The sequence below is a fragment of the Heterocephalus glaber genome, unplaced genomic scaffold, assembly GCF_053883595.1.
Source record: "Heterocephalus glaber isolate CG9 unplaced genomic scaffold, H.glaber_assembly_v1.0 deba00001687, whole genome shotgun sequence".
Taxonomy (NCBI): domain Eukaryota; kingdom Metazoa; phylum Chordata; class Mammalia; order Rodentia; family Bathyergidae; genus Heterocephalus; species Heterocephalus glaber.
In genome coordinates this window covers 2,925,484-2,945,713 of record NW_028258412.1, presented here as the reverse complement: position 1 = coordinate 2,945,713, position 20,230 = coordinate 2,925,484, and the positions used below count along the sequence as shown (strand labels likewise).

General features: G+C 50.4%; 1 protein-coding gene across 3 annotated transcripts in view; it reads right to left on the bottom strand.

The window, feature by feature from the left end:
• Sez6l (seizure related 6 homolog like) overlaps positions 1–20,230 on the bottom strand; it is a 183,517-nt gene that overhangs the window by 20,678 nt on the left and 142,609 nt on the right. For all 3 annotated transcript variants that reach the window (XM_021257143.2, XM_021257144.2, XM_004843341.4), the window contains exons 10-11: positions 8,085–8,281; positions 2,147–2,341 (exon numbers count right to left, since the gene is read on the bottom strand). In XM_021257143.2, coding sequence (XP_021112802.2) covers positions 2,147–2,341; positions 8,085–8,281 — 392 coding nt within the window. The remainder of the gene's footprint in view (positions 1–2,146; positions 2,342–8,084; positions 8,282–20,230) is intronic.

The following is a 20,230-nucleotide window of genomic DNA, read 5'->3' as shown; positions in this document are numbered from 1 at the left end:
CTTTTGCTGAACAAAACAGCCAGAGAATAGGCCCGGAGGAAAGAGACTCAAATTTCATTCCTCTTTCAGGAATTTGCCCAGAGAATTTACATGAGGGCCCAAGATCTAGGGATAAGGTTATGCACTAACCCATTATCCATAATGATAAAAAGGAAACAGTACAAATCCTTTAACCTGGGGAGAGAGTTCAATGCAATGAGCCCTTCCAAGAAGCACTGAGTGGCTGTGGAAAGAATGAAGTGAGGGCCTTCCCTGCCTTCTCTATAGCCCTTGGATGCAGTCAAACAAGCAGCTATTGCTCTTTTAATTAACAAAATCAATACAGATAAAAGAAAAACAATAAACCAATTAAAAATGAATGAAGTGGACAATGTGTGTGATACAAAAAGACATCCATATTTCTGAGTAAAAAAACCCAGTTGCTAAGCAGGTTGCAAAAATGGATCCTTTCATGGTAAAATACCTCTATCTGTAGCTTGCCCTTCCTTCCTTCCTTCCTTCCTTCCTTCCTTCCTTCCTTCCTTCCTTCCTTCCTCCCTCCCTCCCTCCTTCCCTCCCTTTCTTCTTTCCTTTTTTTGTTCCATCTCTCTATTTGGGTGTAGATACATGGATATAGATAGACATAGCTGTCTATTTAGATAAATATGCAATAAACAGAAATAGCTATCCAGACATATATCTAATAGAAATAGCTGCTTTATCTAGATCTATGTGTGCCTATATATACCACAAACATACACATATATGCCTGTATAACATGTGATATATGTATGCATATATCACACCATTGAAATATAGAGACGTTTTTAACAGAGGTACCATTTCCAGAGAGAAAGTAATGAAGGATTTTCACTTTCTGCTTTGTAATTTTAACAATTCTTGGTACCATAAGGCAGCCTTTGTTGTCAATGTAATATGAAAGCATGGTCATATACATCTATGAAAGTTGAGGGTGCTTTAACCCACAGAACGGCGTTCACAGTATCTGGTGACCTGGGGGTGGGGACTCCATTGTGCCAGGAGGTTCTGGTGACCTCATTTCACTGGAAGAGAAAGCAGCAACACCCTCACACTGAGTTTAACACTGACAAAATGAAAAAGTTTTAAATGGGAAAAAACCCTAAAAATCTGTTTACTCTGACTTGATTTTTCTTGGCAAAATAGTTATGTCCTGCCCCTAAATAATCAATAATGATGATGCTATAGACAACTTTAATGAGTTGGTGATGGGTGGGCTCACTCCTCACTTTGTCATTATCTATTACCCACACTCACACCCACACACACACGCACACACCCCACACACTGTTGCAGAAAGTCCAGGAACATATATGCAGTCAACTTTGTGGATCTTTGGCAGGTTCTTCTAAGTCTCCCACAATAAATATTCTTTGACGTTGAAAAGTCTACAGTGGGAATTGTAGGCAGTCTCCACATCTCTTCCTCAGCAACGTCTTTTCCTGCTAACACCTAGTATTTCTGCTGGTGCTATTCTGGTTCAAGGTGTGAGGAACAGTCCCCCAAAGTGTCACGCAGGAGTCCCAGCAAGAGGGTTGGGGTCTGGGGCTTGACTGGTCAGGGCAGGAAGCCACTTGCAAATGTAGCTCGTCCCTCCAGTGTGGAGGCCAAGAGCGCTTCCTTTATCCACCTTTTCACGGTGCTGGACTCTGAGCACTGCGAGCAAGAAGGATGAGCAGGCACAGGGGAGCAGGACACCGGGGCGGAGGCTCCGTGAGGAATTCAGCTACATCTGGTGACAGAAGTTTAGAAGTGGGGCGGGGGGGCTCGAACTTAAACTTTGTTTTTCGCTCGGCTACTACAGGTGTTTAAAGACCTGAATGGAATTGTCTTTCTCACACAGGCTACGCATACACCCATTCGCCACAGTTCCCACTGCTCCCTATTGCCTTACACTCAATCTGTTTCACCCGTCTACATCACCTGCCAGGCACAGAAGGCACGTGGACCTGAGATGACACTGAAAGCCAAGATAACATTTGTGAGCAACACTGATGAGTTGGCAGGGATGAGAGGAGCCAGTGCCACATTTAGATTACCTACATCACTTCCATGCAAAAGAGAAAAAATACCCCTGGGAGGGAGTTACCATCCACTGGCTAAGGGAAGTAAACAAGGCAATTCTTACTTTTTTCACAAAATGGGGGGTCGCTGCTCCAACTGAGGTCCCACTGGCAGGTTAGGGTGTCGCTCCCCACAATGTCGTAGCCGGGGTCACACTGGTACGTGATTCTGGCTCCCCTCACCAGCTCCGTGTGAGATGTAGTTTTCCAGCCGTTCTGGATCTCGGGCAAATCTGAGCAGGAGTCATTCCTTGACACCTCTTTAAAACAAAAACATCCTCCTTAGATGAGGACCCGGCCTTTCTGCTTGGGTTTCCCTTTACAAATGTTGAGGAAGAACACAAAGAAGAAAAGGCCCCTGGAAATCAGTAACACACTTCCCAATCCCTTTAGAACTCTTCTACAGCAAGATGTTACAGTTACCTTTCCCCACGGGATACTGAGCTTACCAAACATTTTCTTGGTTTGCTAAAACCAGTTTGGGTTTTAGAGTCAGGCAGAATCCTAGTCCTGCCACTCAACGGACTTGGTGACCATCACTTCTCTTGGGGTCTCTGGTTCTTCACCATCACGAGGGAATGGTCAGGGCGGTGCCCACCCGCCTGGGGTAGACATCACCCAAGGTCTCCCTGACCACTCTTACCCACTCGAATGCACACCCTGTGTGGCCCCCAGCGGCACTGCCTCGGCCACTGCAAAGAAGACTGTGCATAACTTCCAAGGAGGTTCCTCGGCTCTTTTGGGTCACTTGCTCTGGAGGAAGCAGCTACCATGTGAGGATGCCCAAGAAGCCCTCTGGAGGATCAACAAGGGGAGAAACTGAGGCCTGTCGTGAACAAGTGGCACTGGCCTGGTCAGCCACCTGTGTGAGTCACATGGAAACAGGTCCTCCACCCTCAGCCAAGCACTCAGATAACCACATCTCTCACTGCTGCCTCTACTGCCCCCACACGAGAGGCCATGAGGCAGATCCACCCAGTTAAGGCTATGCCTGCAATCCCATCCCCAGAGACTGTGTGATAATACAGGTGGACGGCTAATTTGGGATGCAGTCTATTTACATGATAGTAGATAACCACTACACTTAGACCCATAAGTGTAAATCCATGCATTTGGCAAATGAGGAACACCTATACTTGCAATGCATATTAAGATAAATGCTTATCTATTAAAATAAAAGTAATTATTGGTAGATTCTTCAAATCAAATTGCACATAATCGGTGAATGTTAACCATACTCCAAAAAATGCTCCCCCAAGCATATCATCATTCTTGTTGTCCTCTTGCAAAGCCTTGTCGCTAAGGCAACCGTCCAAAGCCTACTATTACTCTTCTTGCATCCAAGTGCCCACTGCACAGATTTGGAGAAGAGAGCTAATTATGTTGTGTAATTAATTTGCAGCTCTCAGGCACTTCTGGGGAAAGCAAAGTGCCGCCACTGTCTGCAGGAAAGTCATTCGGAGAAGCAAGCAATGGCTTTTCCTGGGATTTCATCACAATTTTATTTGGAGAAGGGAGATCTCCTGGGTGTCTGCACAGAGAAGCAGACTGGGAAATGGCTTCTGGAATTGCTTGGTGGGGACAGGGGCTTCTATTTTTAGGCCTTTGGAAAATTAGTTAAGTCCCGGATTTGGGACACAGCTGCAAATTCTGGAACTATGAAGGAAAGGGGAGAAATGGGGGCACATACTAGAAACGCAGCTTTCCTGGACCAGATGCTGTGAGGCTGAGGACGGTCCACCCGTCTGACTTCTCAGTGTGGCCACCATGCTGTGGGACCTTCTGCCTCTTTGGTGATGTGGACTCAGTGTCTGCCACCATGTCACACGGCTTGGTCCCAACTGTAGCCCCACTTTTTACTCCTTGGGTAGCCTTGGCAAAGACACATAACCTGCCCATTCTTCAGTTCCTAGATAGTCCCAGGATGTGACTTGAGTGTCTGCATGACCCAGCAGCTTACATGGAGGTTCTGGAAGCATTCATCCCTTAGGGCCCATTAACTGTGCTAACCGGCCCAGAAGTTGGAAGATTTCTCTTCTAGTCCACTTGCCTTAGGAAGCTGTGTGATGCTAGCGCATGCATCAATTGCTCTAAGTTTCAGCACCCTCGGGTACAGAGCAGGATCAAGTACCATGGCCCTGTCTATCCCAAAGGGCACTGCAAGACTTAACAGATGAGCAGGACAGAACAGTGTTGGGCAAACACTAAGATGAATTAGATGGGTCTGTCTACTACTTGGACTAATATTTTGTGAGCACCCTGGTAGTCACTAAGGGTCTAAAGTCATGATTTCAGGCTCATCATCAAGCTTAGCAAGGCCCAACTTCTGGACAACAGAAGGGACCTCAGGCACTGAATACACACTGCCATTCACCAGCTTCTTCTCTGAAGCAGACATCACTAATCATTCAGAGCACCCTTTGGGTCCAGCTGAGACCTCCCAGTCCTTAGTCCCCCCTAGGGGGCCAGTACCATCCAAATGGAGTTGACTTACAAAACAGAACTTGTTTATTACCCTACAATTAGAAAAACAAACATGCAGGAGGCAGTGTCTCCTTCAAAAACATTTCTCACTCATCTCTGCTTTTTCTAGTCCCCTTTTCTATCCCTATACACTTGGCTCCAGACAATGGGCCAGGCACAGGGCAGAACAAGGAAGTCAGATCTCTGTATCTCTGTATAACCTGGGGATCAGAATCATATAGGCCCAGAGCTGGGTGTAGGCCTTTCAGTCAGTCTAGGAGCTTCAGAACTCTTCTGATGCCCCAGAACCCCCTGACCCTGCCATCTGACTCCTATACTAAACAAAAATTGCTTCTAAGTCTGGTAAAATCTAGACCCAGGGTAACAAATGCTTCTCCTGTGACCATGACAGACATCACTAATCCATCACAGTATCCTTCTCCAGCAACAACAGGCATGATCTCTGCTGAGTGATTTTGAACATAATCTTTAACATATATAGATACAAACAATTGACTGGCATCAAAATTAAAGGTAGAGCCAGGTACAGTGGTGCATGTCAATAATCCCAGCTAATTAAGAGGTTGAGGGAGGAGGATTGCAGGTTTGAGGCCAACTTGGGCAACTTAGTGAGACCCCATCACAAAATATTAAAAAAGCCTGAGGGTGTAGCTCAGTGGCAGAGTACTTGCCTGGCATTCAAAAGGCTCTGGGTTCAATCCCCACTTTCTGTCTCTCTGTCTCTGTCTCTCTTGCTTGCATGCACACACACACACACACACACACAGAAACACATAGACACACACACATTCATCCCCATACCTATGAAATAAAATGTGTAAATCTCTCTCTCTCTCCCTCTCCCTCCCTCTCTCTCTTTTTTCTTGAGACAAGGTCTTGCCATGTAGCCCAGTCTGGGTTGAAACTCACAGTGATCCTCCTACTTCACCCTCCTGAGTGCTGGGATTACAGATATAGACAACCATACCTGGCATCTTTAGCAGAAATAAGAAGAAATGAAACTCCTCTGTCTCCTCCTGTCCCCTATCCCTCAACTACTTGAATCCTTCTGGCTGTGCATTTCTGGGAAGCATTCTCTAGAGTTCCCAAGTGTCTCTTCCACAACACTGTTACAGGCCCCTGATGTTGGCTATGGACGGGAATGTTTCTGCCATTCTCCCTAGCTGCCTCAAGGGCAGGAGAGGGGTCTGCTCATTCCTAGATCCTGGGGACCACGCAGAACCTAGGATACAGGAGACGTCAAGAGATTTTTATGAGCCAAACTCTTGGGAAAATAGAGAAAATGCATTTGAAAATAAAGTGTGTGTGTGTGTGTGTGTGTGAGTGTGTGTACTCGGCAACTGTAAAGTGTCACGCAAATCTAAGTTTCAAGTTCATTTAATAAGAACTCTTCAAGATGTTGCCAAACAGACTGTGGCCAGACTTTCTAGTTCACCTTGATCAGCCTTGGAGAGAGTCGGGTTTTTGGCATGTGGCCGAACAAGGTTCTGCAGGACTGACTTGGGCACCAGGGATACAGCAGCACAACAATGACCTCATCTTTCAGCCTGGGGAAGGGAAGTCTCTGGGGACACAGTAAGCCAGCCTATCCCCACAGGCAGCCGACTGGGAGGAGGCCTTGCCTGACAGTCCACTCGAGCCAGCCCTTGATGAGCCAGGGGGTGGGGGAACTCAGAGCAGCTGCCATCACACTCTGCAAATAGTCAGCAGCACAATCAGGGGTAAAAAGGCCCCTGAGAAACATAACAAAGAGGATCAATACTTGAGGACATGTAGCTGGTGAGGATGAAAAATGGTCACCAGTGGGGAACAGAAAAAGCAAGGGCCTTATTTTAGCATGCAGAGGCTGCCTGGGCCAAAAACTGCCAGTGGAGTGGCTTGCATTGTAGGTGCAAAGCAAGGCACAGGAGGACAGCTTCTGTGAGAGGGCAGTGGGCAGTGCTCTAGGCCAAGGGAAAGAAAGAACTGAAGTACGACGCTGTGCCAGCCTCAGGGTCTTTGGTGATGAGGGGGTTAGCAGCATGAATCCTCCTTCTCCCTGCTCCACCCTGGGGGCTGAGGTGCCAGTCTAGGTCCTGGAGAGCAAGCACATGCCCTAACTGGTGGCTGAGTCCTTTAGTGAACTCGAGGGTGGGGCTGCCTATCATTTAGACAGCAAAAGAAGCTGCGTTCATCTCCCCTGTGTCTTCCTGATTCTCTGCTGCTGCTGCCAGAACATGGGGGTTTGACCAACTAGGAGAGGCATGGACCTCAGCTCTGCCCCCTAAGAGCAAGTCCCTTCTCCTCACTGTGACACTGCAGGGTTGGACCCGATGCTCTGTTAGGAGTCCAAGTATCTTCCATGGCGGGCTCCATGGGATATCACGGTGTCCTAGTTCCTCAGGGCTGGGGGCCTGGTGGCAGTTTGGACTAGGGTGGTGACCCTGGCAGGCGCAAGGTGGCACGTGGAGTTGAGACTCTGCAGGGGAACCACTCTTTCTTTCAACGTCACTCACACAGGGAAGCTGAGAGGTCTACCTTGACCTCACTGTGGCTGCCAGACTGCCACTCACTGCTCATTTTAAAGCCAAGCAAACAAGCAATGTCTTCTCCAATCACTCTGCCAAGTGCACATCGGCCCTGGGGACCCCAACCCCGATCCACCCTCTCACATCCCTCTCTCCTGTGACTCTCCCCAGCTGGCAGTGGCCCCACCATCCATCCCTGCTCCCCCACGCTCCATACTGGGCATGTCCTCTTCTCTCCCTGGATCTGCTCCCTCCACACCCACACCCAGTCCCCTGGTTTCAACAATGGCCACCATCCCACTGGCTCCGGAATCGTACTTCCATCCTTGACACAGACCCCAGATTCATCCAAGCAGCTCCCCACTAACTGCTCTCCCAAATGCCTCACGAGCATGTCAAGTTCAACAACACAGTCAAGTGCAGGATTCCTTTCCCTACCACCCATGCTGCGAAACGGGACCGCTCTGGCTGTGCAGGCTGCCCCCACTTTCCTTGCTCGGTATCCCATATTCCCTGAAATCCACTCCCAGCATCTCAACGCCAAGCACTGTCCACACTCAGAGGGAGCTGAGCATCGGCCAGGCAAAAAGGTGCAGATAATGCTTTGAGAAGTGGCGGATATATGGCGGAGTGTGCTGACTATGTAAAATCTCAGCTGACTACAAATGAAACAACGTGAGTCTTCATGTTAGGAGGCATTACCTACTGAATCCTGGTATCCACATTGCAGAAGAGGCATCACCTTTTATCTCCCTTTTACAGATGGCAAAAAGGAGGCTCAGAGAGGTTCAGTAAATTGCCCAAGGTCACACAGACATTGATGATAGTAGTAGGACTCAAATCCTTGTCCTCCTGTCTAGAGAGCTTGGGCTCTTAAAAACTATGTCCATTAATTCTGCTAATACAGTAACAGACCTGTGTGGCATAAAACCTTCCACACACAGAGCCAGAGGAAGCCACTTTATGCCACATCTTAGCCCAAAGAAAACACCCGGCTGGACGAGACACTCACCTATGTAGTTCATGATGAATCCCTGGCCCTTCCCGAAGATGAGGTCGGCAGGGTCGGAGTGGAACTGGATGGTCAGGTCTGGTGTGGAGGAGTACAGCTTCTGCGGGCTGTTGCTCCCCAGGTACTGGCCCAGGATGTGGGGCACGACCTCGTCACCATCGTAGATAGTCAGGATGTCGCTGTTGCTCAGGTTCAGGCTGGGGGCACAGAGAGGAGAGATGCGGTCATGTGAGGGTTGGGCAGGCTCTGTGTGACTGTAGGGAAGCAGTGCATCCATGCCAGGCCCCAGACTTAGGACCAGGGAAGGTTGGTGCAGCTGCTGGCAGGGCCAGGGCTTGGTGCCCTTCCCACCGCAGGGGAGCCAGGTCCAGGGTAGCCTGGGATCTGAGACACTGTGAGGAGACGCCTGCCTGCACCACTTCGCTTTGCTGTTACCAGCCACCTTTTCTTGGGTGACAAGGCGGTCACTCATGTGTGAGGTGTGGGGTGCCCCGCTAGGCTGTGGCACAGACCTTTCTGCTCTGATGCCAAGAGGCCAAGAGCTTGTTAATCTCAGGACCTAAACTGTAAAATGTGCTGCGGTCACTCTTTGTAGGTCCTAAACATGTGAGCCACACACACAGGTGACCAGCCCGCCACAGGCCTCGGGGGGCGCCGGCAGACCCCTCCCTGACGGAGAGGGTGCCGGTGCCCAGCTGTGGCCGCACCAGTCGCAGACAGACTCGAACTCACATTCCTTTCTTCTCCTTGTATCTCTCTGTCCTCTCTCTCTTTTACTTCTTCTCTTTTCACTCCTTCCCCTAACATTTTCTGAGCTCCTACTATGTGCTGGGCACTCTGCTGCCCAAAGGGGTCACAGGGCAGGGCCAGATTTTAGCTCACAAGCCAGGCATTTGGGCAGGAGTTCTGGTCCATGAGAGTGCAGGAACAAGAGCATCTAATTTGGATCGAGGCATCATGGAGTTCTCCCTGGAGGAGGTGGTGCTTGCTGCAAAGCCTCAGGAAATAACAAAGGATCTTGAAGCAGACAAACAGCATGTGGGGAGAGCGCTAAGCATGAGGCAGACCACTCAGTTCCCGAAGGACCTGTCTCAGGCCTGGGTGTTGGGGTCCGGGTGGGAGCACAGCAGCGAAGCCCAGACATGGAGTGGCTTACAGACCCATGCTTTGGGTCCCCACATCATCTTGTGCAGGTGGGGGACCCTGGAGGGCACTGAGCAGGTGCAGCCTGTCTGAGCCCTTCCCTGCCAGAGGTGGGGCAGTCTGGGAAGTGGCCGGAGCGAAGGTCCTGGAAGCCACACAGCCAGACAAGACCACTCCTTCAGACACCCCTGACTGTGTTCCCTGCCGGCAGGGAAGGGACCAGGGGGGTGCCCACCTGTGCTGGCGTCTCAGATGCTCAGAGCTAAGCAGCAGGATCCTGAGGCCTGGTGCAACTTCACTGCTGCAGAGGCAGGAGTTGTGTTCTCTCAGCCCAATTCCCTCCCCAGCACCTCTCACAGCACCTCAGGCTTAGATGCCCTCCAGTAATCTCCATCAATAATCTCCATCAATGTCCTCAACAGCACCCCAAAACCAGTTTTTCCTACTCACAGCTATCTGCTTGCTTTGCACCCATGGATGGCCTCAAGACACTGCCTCCTTCAGGTTTTCAACTAGACTGAAATTCTGGAGTTGTTACTTTCCCCTGCACACAGAAGGCACTTAATAATGCTCTGGTGGCCTGCTAGAGTCTATTTGGTAGCAGAAGCAGTGGGGGTGATGTCAGCTCTCGCCATCTGGTAGGGCAGGGCCCCTTTGGCTCCAAGGACCACGAACACATCCACAGCTCCCCGAAGTGCTAGATCAGGCAGTGTGAATGCAGGGATGGCAGATGTTTATTCCTTAAATGGACTTCACAGCCCATGCATGGCTCAGTGGGGTTCTGGCCAGGCAGGGCGGAGCTTGGCTTTCTTCTGTCACTCATATCAACAATCTCAGTGCACCCGCAGCATCTTCGAAGGCTTCGAGTGGCTTTCATTTAAAACCCTCCCAAGGTGCTTTGTTCTCCACAGAAGAGGAAGCAGTGGATGCAGGATGGAGCGCACGGTAGGGGGAGGGGGCTGAGAGAGTCCCAGCTTCATCACTTTGGTGGGGGTGTGCAATTTTCTGAAGTTCCTTGCTATTTCGTGTCTGTGCCATGGGCGTTGGAAATGAGGTTGGGCTTCAGGAGGTCAGGGATCAGATTCCAGGACCACAGGTGGCACCAGGTCACTGCTGTTCAGGTTGGGTGAATGTTATGTCTTATTGTGTCTTGTGTTCCAATTTTGTTTCCATTATGGGCATCAGCACCACCACCACCACCACCACCACCACCATCATGTCGTCATCAGTGCCACTACCCTCACTGGCATCATCCTCTCTCTAGATTTCTGTTCTTGTCAGATGTCACCAGATAACACGAGTGCTTCTGAGACAAGGGTGGTTGTGCCCCCTGGAGCACTTGGCGGTGTCTGGAGACACAGCTGTCCTAACTGGAGAGGTACCAAAGGCAAGCAGGGGGGCCGAGTGGTGTTAAAAGTCCTTTAGTGCACACAGCCCTGTGCAGTGAAGAAAGATCTAGTCCAAAATCTCAGCAGTGCTCAGGGTGAGAACCCCTGACTTCCGATGATGTGCTTTGTAAACAGCAAGCAGAAAATGATTGAGTGTAGCTTCCCTGGGGTCCTGGAATTCAGCAGAGGTCCCCGAGCCAGGATCAAGATGACAGGTGCTAAGCATTTCTACTTTTGAAGAGAGATACCTGGCTGCAGACTGAGGTCTCTGGGCCTGAGCCTGGGCAGAGGCAGGCATCCCTCGGGGCCTGGCTCATCCAGAAGGCTGTTCTGCAGGCATTCGGCATCCAAGTGGGTGAGAGGGGAGGGAGCTGCTGCACAGGGCACAGCAGGGCAGCTTCCGCCGTGCATGCTGGGCTGAGTCATGCAGGGACTCTGAGAAACCGGGCAGAACACCTGCTGTAGGAGAGGGCACTGGGGTGGTTGTCCTCCAGCTCCTGTCCCCCACTGGCTGAGGGTTGCTCCCAAGTGCAGTGAACCCCAGCACCCCTGACCTCCCCTGTGCAGCACCAGAGAAAGCCTGCACATGGAGAGGTGCACAGGGACAGGAGAGGGGGCCACTGGGCGGTACCAATGGCCCCATCTACCACCATGGAAGCAGCTTTTCCAGCTTGAGCCCTCCCCCCACCTCCTGCTTATAGAAGGGAAGTCAAACCTTTCACTGGTCCACTGAATGGGAGAAGCAAAAGAAAGACAGGGAGTGCTGGGAGGGGGCTGCCTGTCACGAGAGTAGGGGGATAAGATCACGATCAATTCTTATTGGAGATTGGACAGCACATCACTACCTTCCTAACTCTACTCTTGCCTGATTACAATCTTATCTCCCTTCAACCACCAGGTGGATCCTTACAGAACATAAGTCTAGCTCTTTCACTCAACAGACCAACAGACAAACAAGTTGTGGTATATCCATTCAATGAAATATTATACAGCCAAACACTTATAGCAGCATAAGACTCCTGGTTCCCAGTCTCAGTGTGCACCCTGCAGGTGGCAGCCAACTACAAACCCTTGTAACAGTGTCCTTGCCCCCAAAGGATGACAGGACTCAGGCAAAAAAGAAAAGAAAGAAAGAGATCAGGAGGCTGGGGCCCAACTGAGTGCCCAAGAAAAGAGAAAAAGCACCAGCATCCTACATGCTACAAAGCTCAAATAGTGTCACTAAGCGAGTCCTCCTTTTTCCCTGGGAGCAACAAGCAGCTCCAGGCCTCTCCTCACTGCGAATTCCCAGCCAGAGATCCTACTGAGTGAGAGGTGAAGTTTCAAAATGAGTCATTCTCAGAGTTGCATCGTTATTAGACTGACCTGCACCTACTGTAGCCAGGAGACCTAGCAAACACAGCTCTCTCCTGAAATGAAATGATGAAATGAAATGAAATGATGGGAAGGCACGGGAAGAGGCATGGAAGAAAGGACCCAGGAATTCTCTGCTGCTGCCTTCTGAACCTGCCTTTCCCCCAGACTGGTTCTAACAATACAGCAGACACTGGTGAGCTCCGTCCCCTCCTCATTCAAGACAAGCATGGGGACATCCAGGGTCACCCATGTGCTGGGGACATCCAGGGTCCCTGGCACTGGACCATGTAAGCAATGGAGATGGAAATGCACAGAATTCCCTGCAGGGTGGCCAGGCACTGGGCACAGAGGGCCTTCTGCCGAGGTCTGGATGGAGATGCTGACGGTCAGGATGGTGGATCAACACCAGCACACAGGGCACAGACAGGTGCTGGCTGGGGGGTGGGTGGGATGTGGCTGGATCCCCCAGGAGCACCGGAAAGGCCACAGAACCTCCCCAGGGCAGCCCTCTCAGCTACCAGAGTGACAGACTTTCCACAGGTGCAGGATCTGAGCTCTCTTCAGAAGACCTCAGCTTCTGTGTCTCCATCTGCTGTCCACCCCTCCTTGGCCATGGGCGGCTTTGCTAAGATCACTGTCATCTTCCACTTGGATTGTTGGGCAACTTGTAACTGTCTTCTTGACTTCACTTTTGCTTGGCTGTAATCCTTCCTTCCCTCAGCTATCAGATGAATCCTTTCAGAATATAATGCTGGCCCTTTCATTCAATAGACAAACAAATTGTGGTATATCCACTTATGGAATATTATATATCCATAAAAAGGAAAGGGGCACTGATGCACACAAATGTTCTTAGCAGCATTACTTATTATAGCCAAAAAGGAAAAACAACCTAAATATCCATCAACTTAGGAATGAATAAACAAAGTATGGTCCATCCACACAATGGAATACTAGTCAGCTATAAAAAGGAATGAAGCACTGAGACTTGCTACAACAGAGATGAATCTTAAAAACAGTATTCTAGGCAAAAGGACAAGAAGCCAATCATCCAACAGTAGGGTTTCACTTAGAAATATCCAGAGCAGGTAAATCCATAGAGACAGGAAACACCTGGATGATTGCCAAGGCCAGGAGGAGAAGGGGGAAGCAATTGTTTGATAGGTACGGGTTTACTTGGGGTATGAACATGTTTGAAACTAGACAGGCATTTTTTGCACAACACTGTGAGTCACCACACACGTACACATACAGAGCACACACTGAAATGGCCAATATTGTTAGTGAGTTTCACTTCACAAATATCTGAAGGGAACATGCAAGCTTTTAATCCTAGCCCCAAGACTCCACATAGCTGCCCTTTCTACTACTCTACAGCCACGAGAGGAGCCCACAGCCGCATCTCTTCCACTCCTTCCTGGCCGGGTCTGTGCTCAGCCAGGGGACCGCACCGCCTGTGGGTCCCACTGCAGCCAGATGCACTCCGAAGGCCCTGCCCTGCATCCCCTCCAGACCTGGCTGACCCTGCCAGTTCCCACTGCCCATCCTTATCCTCTCCTGGACAGAGCCGCCCTCGCCTGGGTGCCACACAGCCTTTGTTCAGGCTCCAACAGGCGGGGCTGGCAACCCCCCCCAGGCCGGGCTCCCTGAGGTCAGGCTGTGCTTGGCCCAGCTCCCTCGAACCCAACCCAGCTTCTGCCATGAGAGCTGCTCCCAGCCTGGGAAGGGGACTGGTCTGTCCTGGCTGCTGCACAGTGGGACAGGGCCTGACCCTGGCTGGTCTCTCACTTTCCCTCCTTGAGAGAGGCCTCCTCTCTTCTGGGCCCTCACTCTCTTGCTCCCCAGGGGTTAGACTAGATCCTCCCTTGGGAAGAAGGTGGCCCCAGAAGGTTTCTGTCCCCCCTGCCCCGGAGCTACATTGGCACGCCATCTGCTCCTTTTGGATGTGAAGGTCACTACAGTCAGGTCTGATAGCACCAGGCCCCCTGTCTCAGGGCCTTAGAAATGGTAGTCCCACTGGGCATGGTGGTGGATACCTATAATCCCAGCACTCTGGGAGGCTGAGGCAGGAGGATGGCAAGTTTGAGCCCAGCCAGGGCAACTTAGCGACTTAATGAGATATTGTTCTTAAATAAATAAGCAGGGCTGGGGCTCTAGCTCAGTGCGGAGGCCCTGGGTTCCCTAATACCTAACCCAACCCGACCCAACCGAACAAAATCATGAAACAAAGCAACAACAGCAAAGCAGCACTCTCAACAGATATCTGAGAAAAGATCTCTCAAGGACCCTCCTTGACCTTTGAAATAGCAGCTCTGTTTACCACGAATTAAGCATTCAAACAGCCTCAGAAATAACATTTGTGATCGGCTGCACTTTACAGATAAGGAAGCCAAGGCTCCACCAGGAGAGGTCACTCACCCAAGGTCACATGAAAATCAGACCTTGGACAGAAACCTAGGTCTGTTGGCGCCGAAGCCTGAGTCTGAACCACTGCCTTAGCCACCTATCCATGTGTCCCTGACTGTGCCAATCCCGCATCAGAAACAGTGAACAGAAAGTCACAGGTAAGGCTTGTGGGTGAGATGTCACTGCCTCGCCCAGCCCGGTGACCCCGAGGTCCTGGGGCTGTGAACTGTGCATGGTGAACATGAACTGGATTAGACCTGCGCTTTCCAACCTTTGTTTTCTACCAGGGTAATACTCCTGCTTCCTACAGACTCTGTGGATTATTTAGCCTCCTAAACACTTTGCATTGCTTGGTGATAATTGAATTTTGTTTTGCTTATTGTTATTATCGATCACGTGTAGCAGAGTATGCGATAAAATCAGTATTAAACTGGCTACTTAGTTTGGGGGCAGTGTTTGAAGTGTTGAAGGGGAGCCAGGAAGATGCAGGGGAAAGCAGCGACCGTGGCTGCCGACAGGAAGGGAAACTGGAGAAGGGGCTGCTTCCCCCGGGAGGGTGGAAAGATTAATTTTGACAGTAGGCTCGCTTGTACCTTTGCATTTCGAATCCTGTGAATGCATTAACTCTTCAAAGGTGATAAAACAGCCTGAGGGACGGTCACGGTTGCTTTCATGGGGGTCTACATTGAGACAAGGAGAGGAGAGAATGCAAAATGAAATCTCCCAGACCGGCAAACCCTTCTCCTGTGAAGAAATTCTTCTCGTTGCCAGCAGAGGGCGGCATATGCACAGACCTCTGTGGCAGGTACCAGCATCTGACCCCAACCAGTCAGGACCCCGGATGGCGGGAGTAGGTGAGGAGGTAGGTGAGTTAATATTTCATGGAGGGCCTAGAAAGAGGTGATAAGCAAACACCCTGCTTTTCCTTTTCCTTGCAAACAAATATTTGACCCTTGCCTAGACAGCTCGCCTTTAAAAGGTTTCCTGAATGGTATTCACACGATAATTTTAGGTAGACAAACATTTAAAAATACCTAGTGGTTATGTATTTATTTAAACGTGAATTAGCATAATATATAAATATATGGTCTGTGCCTCAGCCTTCTGATTTCACAGACATTATTTTGCTTAGATTAAACCAAAAAGGAAAAGGCAAGCCAATTAGGGAATGGGCCATGGAAACAGCAAAAATTTGCCCACAGAATAAAATGTAGTTTCTCAAACCTGTGCCCCAGGAGGCCCACAGGTGGGTCCCAGCCACTTCCTGCCTCACACATCTGGCACAGCAGCCCTTTGTGGGTCCCGGGACCTGTCTCCAGGCTCCTATGCATAGTGGTCAGGGCTGGCTCCTTTCCTGGGAGAACCTCTGCTCACTCTCTGCTCCCTACCTTCCTCCTAGTCTTCAGGGGACCTCAGTGCTCCGACTCTGCCTTGCATTTGTGTGGATCTACTCCTTGGGCAGATTCTCCCAAGACTTCCCCTGATCCGGGGATTTTCTCAGCACTTCATGTGGACCATATCATTGTATTGTAGTCCAGTAATGGTGAACCTTTCAGAAACCGAGTGTCAAGCTGCAACCCCAAACCCACTTATTTATCACGAAGTGCCAATAGTGCAATTGAACCTGAATATGCAGGTTTTAGTTTCCAGAAAACAACTCTACATGGGACATCTTTTGTCTGAAAAGAAAAATACAATAGCATGTGTGCCATAAGTTCACCACCGCTGTTCTAGACTAACCCCGTAAGCACCACAAGATGAACCTCACTAATAGGAGAATCCAAAATCCCAAACTTACATCTGATTCTCAAGCGATAGCTCTCCATTAAAACACACGTGCACTGCAATATTGTGTAATATTCGCTTCAGGCTCTGTGTCCAAGGTGTATATGCAACAAATGAATTTCCCCCTAGGCTTGGGTTCCATCCTAATGTGTACACAAATACCCCCAAATCCAAAATCCAAACACTTTTGATTCCAAACTTTCAACCTGTCCTATTCTCACCCATTCCACAGATAGGCAGACTGAGGCACCAGGGGTTATAACAGAGAGCTGGAATCCAAGCATCTTTATCTGGGGGCAGAGCAGGAGTGATGGTCACCTGACTCTACCTGCCCTTGGCAGCCACTTGAGGCGCGCGCTCTATTCAGAGAGCTTGGTGAGGTGGAATCAATGTTATTTAAGTGAATGGATAATGGTGAGTTTATCTCCATTTTCCAGAAGAGGAAACCAAGACTCGAAGACTTAAATGACTTTCCTAAGAACACGGTCTTGCACTTAAGGCAAGATCTCCCTGGGGCAGTAGACGTCCGGCCTAAATAGCAGTAGGATTTAAATTAGGGGAAAAGGGAATCAAAACCCATAAATGTAGGTGAAATAAAACTTTTGTATGATACATATTTTTTTTTTCCTGAAAGCCATAAGAAGTCTGTTTAAAACTCCTCTGTATCTGTATCTGTTTTCTTATCTGATCCCTTCAACCACATGACTAGGTAGTCAGAGAAAACGCCACTAATTCCATTATAGAGAAGAGCAAACTGAGCCTGAAAATCCAAGTCCCAAGGTCCCTGTGCTCCTTCAAAAGGCTGCACAGCCTGCGCCACAGAATTGTTGAGGGGCCTTTTGGCCCAGTGCTAATTTGGCTTTGACTGAATTTGATGAAATGGCAGACAAGACAAGAAACCATGTCTGCTCCATGGGGGACCCAGAAAGCCAGTCTCCTTGGCTCCCTAAAAGGACTCAAAGCACAACAAAGCATAATTTTCTTCTCTGCGCTTTCCTCCTTCCTTCCTCCCTTCCCTTCTGCCCTCCTCTCTCCCCCACATGCTCACCTAGTGCTTGCCCACACGAGGCTCAGGCCCAGCCCTCGCCCAGTGGCTCCTGGCTGCACCTCAGAGACCCTGGGTCTTTGCACTGAGCCACAGCCCCAGTCCTCTTTTAATCTTTGAAACAGGATCTCACTGAGTTGCCCAGGCTTGTCTTGAACTTGTGATAGTTTTGCCTCAGCTTCCCGGAGTGCTGGGATTACCAGCCTGTGCCACTGTGCCTGGCTTCGAAAAAAAACCCTTTCTAATGCACCACACAGCCCGCTGAGGGCCAGGGCGGCAGGGCGGTGAGGTGTGACAGGGTCTCAGGGAGAGGCGCCCCCTCTCCTCTGCTGCTTCTGGGATCTGCGACTGTAGACAAGCTGCTTCCAAACTGGGCCTCAGCTTCCCCAAATGAAAATCTCACAAGTCACAAATTATAAATGAAAACAATGTCTGGGGCCAAACACCTTCACGGGTTCCTTGTCTTGAGGGGCTTAGGCCTCACCTTTCCGACCCCTCACTCACCCCCTAGCAGGCTTGGGCAAAGGTTAGAAATAGGTGGCCTTGCCTGGTGTGTCCAAACCCAAGGGTGGCCTCGGATGGAGGCTGTGACCCTCCAAACATGCCCTACATGGGGCAGTGCCCTTTGCCAGATGGGAGCTCTCCCAAACAGATGGTATTGGTGGGTGGGACCCAGGCCCTCTGTGGCCAGGGCCTGCAAGTCCGGGTGCCCAGGGTGATCTCGAGGCCTGGAACCAATAGGCAGACTCAGACTTGTGCGTGTGTGGTGTGGGCTGCAGTGTGTGTTTCCACTCAGCCTGCTGGGAACTGTCCTGCAGGACAGCTTGAACGCTGGGACCTCTCGGGGTGCCAAGTTCTGCCTGGGGACACAGAAGGCAACCAGCGGTGTGCTTAGCCCTGACCACATGGGACCTCATGCAGGGCTCCTGCTGCAGCCACTTCCCCCTGCCCAGCTTCCTGATGCCTCCACTCCCTGTGCCTTCCTGCCCCCGTCCCTCCGAGGTATGCACACCCTGGCCCTGACTCAGGAGGCCAACTGGCTCCACTCGTGAGGAAGTGCTGAGGGTGCAGAGGGGGGCGTGTGAGCCACCTGCCCTGCAAAGATCAGTCTGCAACAGGGGACAGTGCTGTTAATCTCAGATCATCCTGACCATTCGGGCAGCAAGAGGTGATGTGCTCAGAAGAGTTCCGCTCGTGCGCAGTCGGGGCACATTAGCACTGGGGGCCAGCAGCCATTGGAGTTTCGGCTCCGCTGATGAAATGTGAGACCGGCCTCGCTGCGGGTCCTTGGTACACACTTGGAGAACAATAAATGCATGAGGCCAGGGCTCGTCAGGACGTAACTAAACAAGCAGCCTGGCTCCTTGAGATGTCAGGGCTAATTGCACCAAGCTCATCAGTGGGCAGCAGGGAGGTGAGGTGCCGACTCAGACAGGGAGCAGGTCCACTCCCAAGGCTGCTCTTGTCATTGTCAAGCATGAGAAAAGCATGGCACGTGGCTGAGGAGCCCAACCAGGATGCTTGTGCATGCACAAGTTGCCACCACTGTCCGCACTGAGCAGACAGGAGAGGTGGTGGAGGGTCATGTGGGACACTGAGCAGGACCTTTAGGCAAATCCTCTGCATTCCCTGCATCACATCCAAACCTCACGACTTGTGTGAGCTGGTGTGCGTGCGTGTGTGTGTGTGTGTGTGTGTGACTGTGTAATGGAGCTGAGTCTGTACATACACCACGGCCTATGATCATCATCGTGATCATAGCTGCTAAGCACGTTGTTGAGCACATTAGCGCAAAGGCCCTTGGATGTGCTTCTGCACAATGTATCATTTCATCCTCTTGGGAACTGTGACAGATGGGTACCGTTATTATCCTTGTCTTAAAGATAAGAGCCCCGGGCTTAGAGAATCAAGGTAACTTACCTCAAGTCACACAGCCCATACATGGAAGACTTGGAACACAAACCCAAGACCTCCTGCTGCATGCACCTTGAGAACATTCAAGATGTTTTCAGAGCAACTCCCACTTTGGAGGCTCTTTAGGGTCATTGTGCATAGTGATGCCATTTGAGGATGTGGACTAGAACCAGGAGACCTGAGTTCTAATCCCCATCTGTTGGTGGTTATGGTGGCTTGCAGGTAAATGGGCCCAAAGTTCTGACCCTGAACCTACACGATTTGGATGAGGCTCCCATCAAGAGGAAGGAGGCTGCTCCTCCACCCCTTGCATCAGGGCCGGCCCTTGCCTTGGGCTTTGCCACAGGACACTGCACACACCTTGAATGCTTCTGTTTTCTCTCTTGTAATTGCTCTTGGTCATCAAAGAAACAAGCCCAAGCTAGCAACTGAAAGATGAGAGACACTTGGAGCAGAGCTGAGCCATTCCAGTCTGGGCCTGCATAGACCATCTGGCTGCCAGCCCACCTCAAGAACATGGGAAAGATCAGCCAAAACCAGCAGAGCCACCCACCAGACAATACCTGCCCCAGACCCACAAGAGAACCCCACTGAGACAAGAACCACCTTACTGACTCAGAATCACAGTGACACACACTTGATATACACATGAAAGAGTCCAGAGTTATTTGTTACTTGGCGGAAGCTGACTGATACAATGCCTTGAAGGCAGTCTCCATACCTCCGTTTTCTCATCTACCCCATGATGGAATTAGGACTCTATGAACTTTGAGATGCCCTAACTAACCCCTTAGAACTTTGAATAAATCTTGGGCTGGCAAGTCTGGATCAGCCAGTTGCATTTTTAATCTCCCATGATTACTGCAGGTATCTGAATTCTGTTCTCCTGAGGTCAGTGCTATCCTGTACTGTCAAACCTCCCTCCCCTGGCCTGTCTCTCAGGAGAATCTCGGGGAGCACCTCCCGACCATGTATTGTGCAGTTTTCACACTGGATTTGGCTGCAGAGGTCAGGATTTGAGTCCTTCACAGCTGTATGACCTTGGGCAAGCTGCCTGGTCTTTCCCAGTCTCAGTTTCCCCATGCAGTCATAGCGGTGTTGCATAATAC